The following is a 15,906-nucleotide window of genomic DNA, read 5'->3' on the forward strand; positions in this document are numbered from 1 at the left end:
GTCAACCGTAGATCTTTTTTAGCTACCTAACGTAACCTACCTTAGGTACGTAACCTTATTCACTTTCTTTTCGTCGCAAACAATAACAACAACAACGACGACCTCAATCCCCCTCAATCGGGAAACCGTAATAGTTTTTCAATATGAATTAATGCGCGCCGGTATCGCGTTACTTCTCTTTTTACCTAGCAATCCACCGAGTTACCGATTTACCGATTTACCTGATACGAGACGAAACTATTCTTCTTCCATACTATCTTGCGCAACCGATTTCATTATTCTATCCCTTAAGTCCCGATTCGCATGTCATCATGGATGAGCGTTGGGGAAGAAAGCAGCCGGACTCAACGGTCCAAACCGTTGACGAAACTGCCTTGAAATACTATAGAGAAGACTCTGTATTAAAGCCCGCCTCTGTTCATGTCCATACCGACGACTGGCCCTGTTTTCTACTTACCAGCGCTACGATATTCCACAAGGATGGCACCTTGGCAAACCTGCTGCATGTTGATTTGGAAGGTCCCTTGATTGTTCGTGGAAAGCTCGAAATCGAAAAGGATCAGGAAAGATACCTTATCAATCGACACATGAAGAACCGTTCACCATATATCCAACTTCAGGATACATTTTCCTTTTCGATCGGCCTTAAAGCAGATAGGCCTCCCATGCCGGTTCTGTGGGCTAGTGGCGTAGCAGGTTGGTATGAGATTGTTCCGTCTGATTCGTATAAGGACATATGCAACATCATGTTTCAGGGCATTTCTCTTCACTATGCGATACTAGATCAGTATGAAGCTGCACTAGAGAAGCTTCAAAAGACAAAGAAGAATAGGAATAAGACACTTAGTGACGTCAAGTTGGTCTTGGACGACGTTCTCATTAAGGTATGTGCACATGTAAACTTTGCTCTTTGAATCTATATCTGACCTGATATGCAGTATGCAGTGAACGTCGGCGATGGTATCACGTCTGCCGAGGCCTCGCAACGAATCAAAGATCAGGCTATTTTCTTACTTAGTCATTTTCCTAAGGACACTGAATTCCATCGTACCTTGGCAGAAAAATACCCTGTAAGGCTATCCCAAGTTAATATTCGATTATCATGGTCTAACCCCACATACAGGATATTGTGCAACAACTTGCTGCAAAGGAGTCCAATGATGCTAGGGCAGCTACTAGCTCAGAACCTAGCACCCTAGTCGCAGTTCCCTATCAAGATCAAGATCAAGAGAATTCTAGTTCTCTGGAAGTCACCAACAGTAAGATAACCGGTAGGCCCTCGTTGGGAAATTCTACCTCAGGATCTCAACAATCTCGACAATCTCGACAATCTCGACAATCTCAACAAGATAGCGAGGCTTTCGAACGTCAAGTGGCTGAGACAATAGAGGCTTCGAAACGTCTATCAGTACAGCCTACTGCGGTCAGACGGGAGCTACCTGTGAATACCCTACCTGAGCCTGCCAATAATTCTGACCCTGATTTAATTGTGGTTGGGTTCCGCACCAAATACAACCGGCCAAGAGAATACCATAACTTGGACAAACAACTCGACCCACGCTCATTTGGGGAACCCAGTGCAGCAGTATCTGCAATCATTGGAGTCTTGCAAGATTGCAGGCAGAACTTACTATCAGGTGATAAGACAAAGCACCCCGATGTGGCGACTGCCAGCTTCTGGCACCATAAACTTTATCGTGAATTAAGTGTCCAAAAGCCTCGTGCACTAGCTCAGGTTTGCATTTACCACGCCCGGGATCTTTTGCGTTTCCTTGGACCAGAGTGGCACTCCAGCGTATTTTACACGTGGCTGGAGGAAAACGTTGACGTAGCACCTAAGTTCGACGATTTATCTGAAGAGCGGATGAAAAATATTGTCAGACGCAAGAAGAAAAATCAACCTTCCCACACCAATCAATCTTCCCACACCAATCAATCTTCTCACAACAATCAATCTTCTTACGAGGACCAACGTCACGAAGATCAACCTTACGAAGATCGACCTTACGCAAACCAATCTTCTGTCCTAAACCAACCATCGCAAGCAACTTCATCTTCCTACTCAGGTCGTATTCCTCGCGCAACTCGTCCTTCTTACTTGGATCAACCCTCCAACGAGCTTCTAGACGCCATGGAGTATCAGGAGGAGCAGGAGTATCAGGAGGAGCAGGAGTATCAGGAGGAGCAGGAGTATCAGGAGGAGCAGGAGTATCAGGAGGAGCAGGAGTATCAGGAGGAGCAGGAGTATCAGGAGGAGCAGGAGTATCAGGAGGAGCAGGACCAAGGACAACAACCCCCCAATAGGGCTCGCACCGGCGGTAAGGTAGCAGGCCTGCGTCCTTCTATTGGAGGCAAGAAACGACTACTACAGGATTTCGGCCTTGGCGATGAAATGGATATTGACGAGGATCAGGATGTGCCGCAGAAGAATGCATCTAAGAAGTCACGTTATTCTTCTATGGGGGACAACCACGATGAGCACGACAAGGAACGTGCGGCAACTACTTCATCAGGCAACGAATACAACGCAGAAGATGAAGATGCTTTGGCTGCCGGCACAGGTGACCATCCAACCAAGCCTCTGAAGCCCAATAGAAATGGTGTGGACGATGCATGGTATTGCGAAATGCGTGGCTGCGACTTTATCGTTCACGCTGACAACGAAGAAGAGGCGGAAGCCCTTATCATGCCCCATTATGAATTGCATCATAAGGATGCTCGAACCAAGATATACGCAGCTAAGAGGTCGTATATTCAGAACGTAATCCTCGAGGAGTCCTACATAGCAGGTGGTGCCCCCGTCGGGTATGTTATTATTCCTTACTCTTCGATCAGATTTTGGTATCTAACATTTTACGCAGCAATTTACTTGACAAGCTCAGCGGATGGTCTGCCAATCGAGTGAGACTCGACGAAGAAAGATGCAAGAAGAGACTAGAGGCAGAGCGTCGAATTCGCAGGTCGAAGCCTCAAGGACAGAAGTCGCAACTTGAAGGCCAGGCAACACAGCTTCAAGGTCAGGAGATGCAATTTCATAACCAGGAGATGCAATTTGATACCGAGGCAGTGCCGAAGCCTAAGGAGCGCGACACCCTACAATAGATCCATACTCTATCCATACTCTTGCATAAACGCAACGACGCAACGACGCAACGACACAACGGTTCTTTCTTTCTTTCTTTCTTTCTTTTGTTTTCCGTTTAAGGTTCCTTATTACCGGCAATCGGAGCCTGGATATGAGATGAGACCTTGTCATGAGACGGCATTCACAACGGACATTCACAACGGACGGATGATACCCCTTTGCATTTGACATGGTTGCTTGGCGTTGGTGAAATTTGTGTTTTCCTTGCAACTCATCCGACAAACATTTTGCGCGGTTTTCTGATACTTTCCCGATACAATCTCTGGGCCCATGTGGCATTTTGCGTTGATCATGATTTGCCCAAGAGGCACTTTATGATTTCTATGATTCACTCCAAAGCAATCTTCGAGTCAAAGAGGAAGACACTTTGTGTTTTCGGCAACTTACCTAGGCACTTGTGAGCCTGATATGCGCCTTGTGTTTCTTATGATTCACTTAAAAGGCAATACTTGAGCCTGAGAGAGAGGCATTTTGTGTGTTTTTCGATTCTCCAGAGACAATCTCTGAGCCCTTGAGGCATTTTTTGCGTATCTTTTTAATGGTCTGTCAAAAAGGAGGTACTTTGTGTTTTTTTACGACTTGCCCTCACCTGAGAGGCATCTTGTCTATACCTGTCTCTTGCGTATGATACCGAGGACGAGGTTCACTTTGAGCTCAAGCTTGGCATATGCCTGCACATAGTTGCACCTAGTTGGTTTTCGAATCGACTCTGCGATGCCCAACTGTACTTAGCTACTTGCAATTGTTTTTGTTTTTTTGGTACGATTGAGTTTAATATTGAACGACGGCAAGGGATACGCAAAGGAAAATTAAAAAAACGAGATGGCATTTGAGATATTCTCAATGTCTTCTTGAAACTGCACTGTCCCGCCCTTAATCTTGATGCTCTGTGAACTCCGTGATGGTAATAATTGGTGTTGATTCACACCATATAACTTACTAACATTCCTACAGTATCCCTTCGTAGTCCGATTAGGTTTGTTCATGACCCCTTTTCAAGGAAAGCTAATATATTTATTACTAGTCAATGCCTCATTATTTAGGGAATACCATGTCCAAAGTCTATAAGTAGCTGTTAAATCGTAGAAATAAGTTTACACTCTAACTACACTCTACACACTATGTATGTATTCACTCAATAAATAAACAGACAGGAAAACGAAAACAGCAGGGGCAAAGTATACCCTTCTTAACCCATCCTTCTTATATAAGTACCTAGGTACATCATACCTATGGTAGGTGTTATATCAGCCTCTTCCAATCACCCCCAACTCTCCTTTATCTTCCAACTCCAGTCTACTACTCACTCTGCTACTTTATGCTACTACATAGTAAGATATTTTACACCACAAGATCATGCAGCATGTGCTTCAACCCAGCAGTGTTGTAGTTCGTGGTAGGATGGGTGTTGGGTTGATTCGATGAAAGAGAGAAAATGGTGGAATCATAATACTAAGCCGATTGATACGCACCTAAGGTTTGTTCCTTTCCATTGTCCTATTCTTATTCTATAAGCGCTTATTTCACTCAATGAGGTTCGTTGCACCTAGTCATCGCTAATTGTCCTTCTAGATGCAACATTAATATTAAAAGTCAAACGTTACAATCTAAAGAGTACGGGACGCTTAAGCTATATATGCTGATACTTTTTTATATTTTTTATCTAGCAGTTTCAATTAGCTACATAGCAATGGGGATCATCCATGTCTTGAGCTTTTGACCACTTCCGCCTGCAAAATTTACATGCTAGCTACCTCATGACCCTCTCCGCAGGTTGGTTAAAGGGCTTGTGACTTGGTACCAGAGATAAAGGCCTCTCAAGTAGTAGACCTTTCTCCTTTTTTTCGACCAAAAACGCCTTGCGGGAACGGAAGGGTATTGAAATACATTAACGTCATATATAGGTGGGCTGCCGTGTCCTCGAAGACAACAATCCTTACCAAATCAAAGGGGCTAATAGAGGATTGAGGCGGTGGGAGCTAATAGACCAAGTAGCATATGCAATCAATAAGCCAAGTAGTGTCGGGGTTTCGTCCGCCAGTCAAATATCTACTTCACCCGCAATTTCTATTTTACGGTCATCTCTTGCATGACTAATGGTGAGGACTCTCGATAGGAAGTGTTGAAATATTTAGTTATACGATGATTGGCGTAAGCTTATCGTCGTAGCTGAAGATACACGGCAGCTTTATCCCACGCGCCTCGGTCAGCGGCAGAGACTTCACTCTTGAGCGTCTTGATACCTGCGTGGATGGCATCGAAGAAGTTGAAAGCTATCTCCAGATCTTCGAAGAAGTGAGTCGCATATGGGACGAATGTACCAGGGAACTCTTGCTTCTTCACTGCCTTCTGTTCAGGGGTTTCATTGGGATGAATATCGTCAAGCAGTGTCTTAACAGCTATACCAAGAGCAACATCCGTATCGTTCAAAAAGGGTAGTCTATATGACATTAGCACACAATTCATCATTATCTTACGAATCACGAAGACAAACCTTTGACCAATCTCCAAATAGTCGTCACGTTCTCGTTCCGTCTGCGCAAATAGTAGCATAGACGCCACAATCGCTTCGATAAGATCTCTATCGGTCTCTCGAATAGATGAACTCAACGACCGGAAACACAAGAAATTCTTGCTGAGCGGGCCAGTATAGCCGTTTGCTTGGTGACGCAGTTTCAACAAGATTGCGCAACGGCTGATTAGTAATAGGCTTGCCTTGTCATCATCTGTTCCGTTCATCGGCAAACCGTTTAGTTCTGGATGCTGGTTCCGGGTATTAAGTAAGTTAAATCTGAGAAGTTCATAAGCTAAAAGAATCGCTTCGTATAAGCCAGGAACCTGGCTATGCTTCTCAACAGTGGCCTTGAGTGCCTCGAGAGATGCTGCTAAGGCTTGGCCCCAGGATGTAAGCTGGTGAGAATCGTCTACGTAGCCACGCAGATGGAGGAAGCGCCAGAGCGTGATCGACGATATCAAACCAGAAGAGGAGATGCCCTTGACCTTGTCCTTGGTAATAGTACTCTTGACGAAATCGGGATTCTTCAGTGCTGCTACTTCAAAGAGGATAGAACCATGCTTGGCATCGGGGTAGTACTTCTTTGTAACAGCGCTACTAAGGTTCCAAGTGTGCGCTCTGTTCAACGCCTGGTTTTCTTGGGGACGGTACTCGATCTTGTGGGAATACTTGTCATCATACCAGACCTTTACCGTAATCGGCTTATACTGTATACCTCTATGTAGCCGAGGAAGGAGAAGACTGAGAGCTGCCTCTCTCAAAGGCATTAGCTGGCCCGTCACTAGATGTTTATATTCTTCCGATTTAACCCCGTCTAGAGTTGGATGGATGACGATCTGGCCATGAGAAATCCAGCTAAGCATACGTGCTCCGATAAGACCCGTGTTCAGGTAGTGAAACAATTCGGCTGGTAACTGATAACCGAGATATTCCCAGTTGTCTCGAGTCAGCGTATCGAAGTTATGGACCTTGATTTCTCCAGATTCTTCAATATAGATGAAGTGATCGATGCTCATTCTGGCCTTGCGGTACTTCTGTAACCAGTTCGAATCTCTGCTCTTACTCAGAATATCATTGAATGAGTTGCACGCATTCGCGACTGACTTTTCCGAGGTCCGCAGCATGTTAACAGCGTCCTGTACGGATGGTGGCTGGCGAGCAGTGATTTGGGGCTCTTTCAACGGGGGGAACGTAGGGAGAAAAGTTGTTCCCGCCATCAGCAGTGCGTCGATAAATAGAGCTTCGGTTACGCCCAGAGTTCTAATGATGGCTTTCTTGGAGATGGCAGTGAATGTGCCAGCATCCCAATCGATGAATCGAATAACGTGATCCTTGATTGGATAGAGTAACAATTCCTGAGAGCCCATGATAGCTGAACACTGCTCTGAGTCGATCATGTCAAAGTAGGCCAACTTGAAATTTATCAGCTGGAGAATCTCAACACGAAAGATGAATAACTCACTTGCGCGGAGGCGTTAAAAGGGGGGACTAAGAAGTGGAGCCCACGACTATTGAGAATACCTTGTAGCAACGGAAATAAGTTGTGGACAAGGTAAGCTCCTGTACCATATAAGTAACATGTCTGAGGTGTGGCATAGATATGACGGCCATACCTCGATGGGAACCAAAGGCAGTCACGGCTTCATTAGCCTGGCTTTGGAAATAGAGACCCCAGGCCTCGTCAGTGCCTGCAATCGCTCTCTTTCCTCTCTGGACGGAAACGTCATCTTCGCCTTCAATGGACTGGCCGTTGAAGATGAAAAAAGGGATGGTTTTGTTGGATTTCCAGCTGTCAAGATCATGTTCGATGTGTGATTGAATACCGGTTAAGCCGCCGAGGGCAGGGAGAAGTGGTTCGTGATAAGGAACGTTGTCGAGGAACAGTTGCAAGTAGTAGGAGGCATCAACCGCAATGGCACAGTCCTCAAGCTGAGAGACTTCGGCAGACCTACGAGATTATTAGTTTCATAATATTAACATAGTAGTAGGTATTGCTGCTTACGCCACTTGCTCGTTGATCCAATGATCCTCAAAAGTACCTATAAAGGCCAATGCTAATTAGCGACGGACCTACATAAGGTAATAGCGATATAGTAAATCAAAAATATTATGGTCTTTCTATGAAGTACCATATAGAGTTCCACGCTTCCTCGCCAATGTCTTCCACCACTCGTTTTCCTTAGGCTTATGGTAGTAGGGAAAGGAACTAGAACTAATAGACGCAAGCAGTCCTTGTCGGCGAAGCCATTCAATAGCCCGATTTATGTCAGCCTCGCCAAACGGGACTGGATTTTCCAACCTGCTTAATTCAGGCATAGTAGTTGCGTGGTAGGTACGTAGTTAGGCAATCGAATATGTAAATTCGTAAAGTCGGGTTATAACAACAGCAACAAGCTGTATAAGCGACAGCGATATTCAAGGCTGTAGAATAGTATGCGAATGTGTGCGAATGTATGCCAAGGGGAAATATGTAACAGAAACGGTACCCAAAGGCAGGAACACAATATCCCATCAGGTCGTAGAAGAGGAAATAGCAAGTAAGACTTACTGGGCATCTTGAAATATACTTTGCGCAAGATCAAGCGCTCTTTCCTGGAGTATTGGATCTAGGATCTGGGATCTTGGGTATTGTCGGTTTACTATGATGAGCGTCAAAGTGAGGAAGGCAGAGAGCTCGCGGCTCAAAATCGCAGGCTAGAAAGAGGACAGGTGGGGCTAACAGATATTAAAAGGAGTGACTGAGTTTAACATAAATAGAAGAAGGAAGTATGTAGGGGAGGGAAGAGGAAGGCGGTGCTATAGTAAGGCAAGATGCACCTTGTTCCTACGGCTGCAGCTACTGTTGGAGAGAGACTGGAACCTTACCGATGGTGAGGTTCGAACTTAAAAGATGAGGCACGATCTAAAGGTCAAAGCCTCGCGGCAGGTAGGACAAGGGTTGTGCGACTAGCCTGGTAGAGGTAGCGACGCTATGTACCTATTGTATGGGACCCCTGAACTGGGCTAATTTTTTTGCTACTGACATATCACCTAGAGCTTAAAAGAGGCGGGTTATGTAATACATCTAATTACATTGATCTTCGTGTGACGATTTCGTACCTGTACCTTGGTATGTGCAGTGTTGGAACGGGTTATCGGGAAACCATATCTTATCTATCAGCTTATCACTAAAGAACCTCGGACGATGTACCAGTGTACCTACGTACATACAATGAAGTTAACCTAGAAAGCTTCGTAGAAGAAACCATCAAATAGACATTTGGCTTGTGAAACAAGGTACATGTAACATTGAATTAAATGGAATAATTTAATCTACATATCTAAGGGAACTATCATCCTCTCTGACTATAATCCACGTTTTTACGTTAGATACATATCCCATTATATCTTCCATCATGACCAAAGCTGCAACACTCCCTATCATCGACATCTCAGCCGAAGGTATAGACCAGGCCCAAGTCGCCAAGGAGTTGGTAGACGCCGCAATTAATTATGGCTTTGTATATATCAAAAGTCAAGATATTTCGGCTGAGCAAATAGACAATGCTTTCAACCTGGTAGGTAGTCGATATTTTTGGTCTCAACAAGAGTCGCAATGAATAGTGATGGACTATCTCACATATACAGTCACGCATCTTATTCGACTCGCCTCCCGAGGACAAGCAGAGATGCAAGATCGAGAAAAATAATCAGGGGTGGTCCGGCATGCATACCGAGACCTTAGACCCCAAAACTCAGAGAGTAAGCTGTGTCACTTTGTCCGACTACGACTACACTTACCGAAACTAATACTTGTTCTCTAGGTAGGAGACTTTAAAGAGTCAGTATAAATACACAGCCTAGTTTCTATTTTACACATACTAGAGGACATAGTAGAGGGACACCGAGGCTGACTTAAACCACCAAGGGGCTTCAATTTCGGCCCCTTTGTCAACAGCAAAGCCACACAACCCATCCCACAGAGCATCGAGCCGCATCAAGCAGAGCTCGCCACTTTCCGGGATGCGTGTCACGAGCTGTGCCGGAAGCTACTCTTACTCTTCGGCATCGGATTAGGAGTAAGCGCCACCTAACCCCTTACTCCGTCCGGGCCGCCTTTTCTAATTAGTCTAGGTTAATCCCCCGGAGTTCTTTTCCGCCGCGCACAATCCCGCCCTGTCGTCGGGCTCTATCCTGCGGTTCTTATACTACCCACCGCCCAGTAGGACACCCGAGGCGCACCCCGATGACGTGCGAGCGGGTGCGCACTCGGACTACGGGTCTATCACCCTTCTGTTCAGACTACGCGGCCAAGCCGGTCTCGAGATCCTCGAGCCTCACACCGGCCGTTGGGCCCCTGTCCCCGTCGATCCGCCTAGTAGTAGCAAGGACGAGGACACCATCGCCCCGCCGCCTATTCTTGTCAACATCGGCGATCTGCTCTCGTACTGGACTAATGGGCTGCTCCGTAGTACTGGTACGTAGCATCGAGATTTCCTCTCCCCTTATCTTCCTATCTTATGAACTAGTATTTCCTCGTGGAGCTAGATAAGGAGTTACTACTCTCGAAGCATCATAGTTCACTTACCAGAAATAGCAGTCACTAACATTTATCACCAGTCCACCGTGTCGCATTCCCCTCAGCACCAGAGGCCCTAGCGATCGGCGAGTCTACCGCCGATCCGCGGTACTCAGTTGTCTACTTCTGCCACCCGGCCGACGACACGCTGCTGACGCCCGTTCCAAGCGAGCGCGTCAAGGCGGCAAGCGAAAGCGAGAATGATACTGCCCGGAACCAGGGCTTAGATAGCAATAGTAAGAAGGTCTTGACGGCGAACGAACACTTGCAGATGCGACTGCAGGCGACGTATTTGCAAATGTACGGCAAAGACGGAGAAAAGAAGGTGACAAAATAAGCGAATAGGTGCTAGAGGAGAGCCTAGGTGAGTTGCTATCTACATATAGAGCATCTACGCATGGGGCAAGGTTTTAAAGACTCGACTCCTATCCGTCCCGGTTCGGGGTCGCGTTCTCCCGTAACCTTGGAGGTCAAGATTAGTTGGAAGACTATCATCGGCGTCTCAATCTGACAACAAGAAATTTCTTAACTACCTAGTTAGGTACTATACCATTTATCTTTTAAGCTACTCCCGAGAAAACATGACGGTTATGAACAAGTTAGCTACCTGATCTTCTACGCGAACGTGGTACCTCCTACTAAGTAATCATTTCTATCCGTAGACGAGCTAATAGGTACTGTACCTAATACATGTTGCATCCAAGAACCAACCCCTACCCAAGTCCATATATATGTCCCTTCCGTCCCGATTTTGTACGACTAGGTATTAGACAACTCGCACACTACTACCCATGTCTACATCCATAGGTATATATACCAGCACCACAGCCAACGACATAATATAACGACATAATATACAGTCAATTGCATTCGGCATACCCTCCTATCCAGGCCAACAGGGTCCTACTCATCTATTCATCCGTCCGTCCATAATACCCCACAGTCCCCTTTCTCTTCTCTTCCCTTCCCACCCCCTCAGACAGCTAGCCATAAGGGTTCTCGAGGTCCTTCACGTGTCCCGTATAGTTGGTTGGCTAGATCCCCGTATGCGTTCGAGGGTACACGACATAGCGACGTAGGAGCGGTGGGGGGGACAGGAGCAGGGGAAGGGAAGGGAAGGGAAAGGAGCGAGAATTAGCCCGCTGCGATGGTGTTCGAGGAGCTATGTACCTAGCCATAGAGAGCGTAAGATCCCTACCAAGGTACCTATGTAGTCATGATGGTTACTGGAGATTAGTACATGCAACAGTGTTCTATTTTCCCTTTAAAATAACTATCGAAGGTATTCCCTAAGCCAAAGCTTCCTAGGTTAGGTGCATAGTTACCTAAAATTACATTGTCTCGATAGAGAGCGGTATGATGATAATTCCATGTCTCATAGTCATCAGCTACACACAATAATATAGACCACATATATCCCTTGCGAATAGATACTAGAAATAACAACTATATTTCACGAGATGATATCACAGTAAATTTAAATTAGATGAGCTGAGCTATTCTGGCTTCGGCCCTCCCTATCCCGGCCAGCTTTGGGTATTTCACATGCCCACGTCCCAAACCATACCATACGGGCCGCTAAACTCCTGCCTAGTCTTATTTGGCAACTCTCTGTAAATCATCCGGCCGGATATACACTTCATTTTGAACCTCTGTCTGCGAAACCATCCCGCACGCACGAAGCTAGTGAATTTCCCAATTCCTAGACCGCGGATGTGATAAAAACTTTTTTTTATGACTGGCCCCTCGTCTTTTAAAGAACCGATCCCGTCCTATAACCCGTTCAAGAAAACAACTTCGCCGATCGTCCAGGTCGCTTCAGGCGTTCCAGGACCTAGCGGCCATGAGGAGAAACTTTTGTTACCAAACGCCGACTGATATATAGAAGATAGATATATGGCCGTAAAACGCTCTAATCGCCATAATGTCCCCGGCAATCAATGCACTAGCGATGACCGGACGCCTCTGCCAGTTTTCAAATGCAATATCCTATCAAGTCTTGACAGCCGAGTATGCTTTCCTGTCGTATAACCGTCGTCCTGTCGGTTTGTGCCGGGCCGGGCCGGACGCCTATCTAGAGTAGCCGAGCCCATGCAAATGCTGTAGAAGAACAATGCGTAAGAGGGTTGAATAGCGACTTCGAGTTTTAAGTCACGTCCTCCAGGGGAATTCCCGAGCCTGCGAATAATACCATATTCTCCTCGCATTCCCGTTCGCTAACAAAGTCATGTCGCGCGCAGCAACTCTTCAGGTATTTATGCTAGCCATGATTCTTCATCTCTCTTAAGTCCTCTCTGCAATATTCATAATTAGCCCTCGTACTAGATAAAGAGGATATCCTGCCTTTTAAAAATAGTAGGAACAACCTCGTCTCGGGAATTGACCATGTCCCCGCCCCGAGATAGGTTGAAACAACGAGTGTTGCTTACCATTATTAACCCTTCATCTAAGGATTCGTCATCATTTTCACCATCCTCATCATCTCCATTATCAGCCACCTCTTCAATTTCCTCTCTTGGGCCGTCAAATATAGGGACCTCGTCACCGTCAAACATCCAAGTCATCCCGTTTGCCTCTTCTTCGAGTGGGAAAATTTCGCGTGCATATTCTTCGAGCCCCCTTGGCCCTTCCCATAATGCTAAAGCATCTTCGGGACATCTTCTATCGAGCTCCAGGTCTCCAAAATACGGCGGCTGCTTCTTGGGGTCGGTATTATTTGGCGGGAAAAGCTTTTCCAGCGCCTCAAGCTGTTCTCGGTAACCCTCTGGAATCTTCACTTTTACTTCTATGGGCCCGTGCTTATAGCGGACACGCCTGCCTACCCCTCGCTCGAACGCTTTACAGGCTTCTACGGGCGTCAGATACTCGTAAGCTAACGCTATGCGCTTCCCATTCCATTTTTCTGGTCCATCTTTAAAGAGCTGAATAATAGCTGGCCCAACGTCATGCTCGGCGTCCAACCAGGGAAGCTTCGCGTGCGGGTGGAAAGGGGCTTGCCACACGAACGAACCATCTGGCTGTAGTTCCATACAGAATAGCGGATAGCGGAGCGACGTGAAATTGTTGTTGTAGATTCCGGTATAGACGAAGGTAGCTGGTAAACCTATTTTGCGAACGTATTTCTCTACCTCATGCTTGGCCGCCCAAAGGGGTAGCGAGGGCCATTCTGGATTATAGGCTGCGTGATCGGGCATGGATGAATATACATAATGCTGGACGCCGGCCTTTTTTGCTGCGTCCGCAATGGCTTGTCCTATATGTATTTCGTTGCCGTAAAATGTCGTGTTGATGAAAGCTAGCTGTGCGCCGTTGAAGAGCTGGGAGATTAAAGCGTGATTGACCAGAATCCCTGGGAGGTGCCCGTGAACGGTAACGTCCCTTTTATCGTCGGGCTTGTTTCTAACATAGAGCTCTCCGCTAAAGACTGTGACATTCGGGTTCATCGATACTTCGGAAGCTATAACACCTTCCAGATTGCGCAGCTGTGCGTGTACCTTATAGCCTACAGCGGTAGCTATCCGAATTAAAGAGGCAGCTTGGCGACCACTTGCATTAATAACAGCAATGGTCTTATCTGGCGACGGTGTTGACCGTTTTAGAGGGCGATAGGTCAGAGAGTTGTTTCTGGACATAGCAGTAAGAGGTGAGCTCTCCGAGTAAGAAGACCGCGTATGCTTATGTCTTGTACTGTGCATCGTCGAGGACTTGGGAGAGGAAGCATTGCCTTTCTCGCTGGGTACTGGTCGAAAAACCAGGTCAGTCCGAATAGGAATGGGATTTGTGGAAGGCATAGCGACGTAGATCCAGTTCCCACTCGGGGGTCTCGAAACTCGAGAGACACTCGAGGTTTTGTGTTACACAAAATAGCTAGGTTGCCAATATCGTGAAAAAAAATTAGAGGCGAGCTCGGACAGCTAGGTGGGCGCGTGACGTCCCAATGATGCAAGAAGCGAAGAGACTAAGCCGAAGCCGCAACTATGGAAGAGGAAAAGGAACCGGCACGCCCATTGAAGAAAACGGTAAAGAGAAGTTGTCGAAGAATGGACTTGTGGCGTGGGTTGGACTTTGAAGGGTAAGGTAAGGGCCAATGGGGCCGAACTTATTTCTAGGGTTGACGATAGTCTTGCTCAGGTGGCTCAGGTGGATAGAAAAGTAGACAAGGTAGACAATGTAGACAAGGTAGGCAAGGTAGACAAGGTAGGTAAGGTAAAGCAAGGTAAGGAAAGATAGCGTGGAACCAGAAAAAAAAGGCTCAGGTGACTATAAGAAAGTGGAAGTAAAGTAAGTAATGGAAGTAACTAAAAAAAATAAAAAATTCAAGGGTAAGTAACCCAAAAAATCAAAGTAGGTACAGATATAGGTAGGTAGGTAAAGTTAGGCAAGAGGTAGGCACAAGTTTAATTTTGCCGGCGGTTGGGTGGCCGTTGACCGTGGTTTTGGTAGGTCCAGTCTGGTTGAAAGTCAGGCACGCAATATCCGTAGTCGACTATCTGAAAGTCTGAAAAGTGGATATATACTACGGATGGGAATTTTTGACTATCTGCAAAATCCCGATTGAGGACCTTGACGGAGGTACCCTTCGGGCGGGTTAGTACTTAAGCGTATATTTGCGTAGCTTGCGTAGCGACTTCTAGGGTCCAGCGTAAAAACATTTATTCTTGTTTATAAAGGTGAAAGGGATATGTTTTTTTTTGTTTGTTTGGTGATTCCAACATACCTCGTATACTATAGCTTTACGATAAGCTAGAGTAGGAAGAAAAAAAAAGTAGAAAATAGGTAGGTATCTAGCCAAGTATTTTAAGAAGAGAGGTATATATGTAACAGCAAGGTAGGCCCGGTGGATCGATCAAATGCTGTTTAGGAAGAATCTTAATAGGTTAGGGAGAAAGAGGGTTGAAGTACATATGCAGAGGCATATGGGACATATGGACATGCCTTACATGTAGGTATGCACATACCTAATATCAAGAAGGAATAGTATTATTACTAGTAGATAGGTAGGTACATAGGTTTGGGAAAGGACATGGAGGGTATGACGAGATGCGGACTATTAAGATACATAGGCAGTGGGCTGGAGGGGCTCTTATGAAATCCGGGGAACTGCCACCAGTTATTTTGATCTAATCGACTAATCGACTAATCGACCCTAACCGGAGCGAGGTTTGCATACTTATGTACGTGCTAACGAATAGCACCAAGTAGTATGAAGCAACCAGGCGAGCGCACAAAGGAAAAAAAAAAGGAACTAAGAAAATTTACCTCTCATTAAAGTATGTATGTATGTACATAGGTAATCCAAGGTAACCTACATACATACGTACATACATATATACCTCCTTACGTTGATGGATGACGTTCGAAATCTCTTATCTTAACTTTATACACAGCCGCGTGTATATAGATAGATAGAGGTAGGTATATATGTATCAAGATACGCAAAGACCCAATCTAATGTATGTAAGATTGATTAAAGGTAAGACTGACAACCTAGGAGAGAGGCTGACGGCAAATACGAAATTGTACATATGTAAGTACTTTACCTACTAACCTAGCCTAACCTAACATACCTAGGTATAGGTAGGTAAGAACTTGAAAGAAACCTACCTACAGGTCACTAGGATGTTAAATGTTATTTGGTGGAGATGTTACTTGAAAGAGCAAAGTATTAGAACACTCGAAATATTATGG

The 15,906-nt window shown here is 45.7% G+C and overlaps 4 protein-coding genes across 4 annotated transcripts; 2 read left to right on the plus strand and 2 right to left on the minus strand.

Annotated features, from left to right (window-relative positions):
* Positions 1–311: 311 nt before the first annotated feature.
* On the plus strand, positions 312–3,102 carry GL218_08127 (uncharacterized protein; the record flags this gene model as incomplete). Its single annotated transcript, XM_033584918.1, has 5 exons — positions 312–884; positions 939–1,070; positions 1,124–1,271; positions 1,350–2,805; positions 2,862–3,102. The coding sequence occupies 5 exons, from the start codon at positions 312–314 to the stop codon at positions 3,100–3,102; spliced, it is 2,550 nt and encodes an 849-aa protein (XP_033441019.1).
* A 2,200-nt stretch (positions 3,103–5,302) lies between these two features.
* Positions 5,303–8,215, minus strand: GL218_08128 (uncharacterized protein; the record flags this gene model as incomplete). Its single annotated transcript, XM_033584919.1, has 6 exons — positions 5,303–5,585; positions 5,640–7,072; positions 7,123–7,220; positions 7,274–7,608; positions 7,663–7,699; positions 8,209–8,215. The coding sequence occupies 6 exons, from the start codon at positions 8,213–8,215 to the stop codon at positions 5,303–5,305; spliced, it is 2,193 nt and encodes a 730-aa protein (XP_033441084.1).
* An 840-nt stretch (positions 8,216–9,055) lies between these two features.
* GL218_08129 (uncharacterized protein) lies at positions 9,056–10,555 on the plus strand (the record flags this gene model as incomplete). Its single annotated transcript, XM_033584920.1, has 6 exons — positions 9,056–9,217; positions 9,288–9,401; positions 9,464–9,480; positions 9,568–9,718; positions 9,774–10,116; positions 10,260–10,555. The coding sequence occupies 6 exons, from the start codon at positions 9,056–9,058 to the stop codon at positions 10,553–10,555; spliced, it is 1,083 nt and encodes a 360-aa protein (XP_033440891.1).
* A 1,918-nt stretch (positions 10,556–12,473) lies between these two features.
* GL218_08130 (Nitrogen metabolite repression protein nmr) lies at positions 12,474–14,009 on the minus strand (the record flags this gene model as incomplete). The annotated part of the gene is made up of 2 exons (XM_033584921.1): positions 12,474–12,512; positions 12,648–14,009. 2 exons carry the CDS (start codon positions 14,007–14,009, stop codon positions 12,474–12,476), a joined length of 1,401 nt encoding a protein of 466 aa, XP_033440886.1.
* Positions 14,010–15,906: the final 1,897 nt, after the last annotated feature.

The sequence above is a fragment of the Daldinia childiae genome, assembly GCF_008694065.1.
Source record: "Daldinia childiae strain JS-1345 chromosome Unknown Scaffold11, whole genome shotgun sequence".
Classification (NCBI taxonomy): domain Eukaryota; kingdom Fungi; phylum Ascomycota; class Sordariomycetes; order Xylariales; family Hypoxylaceae; genus Daldinia; species Daldinia childiae.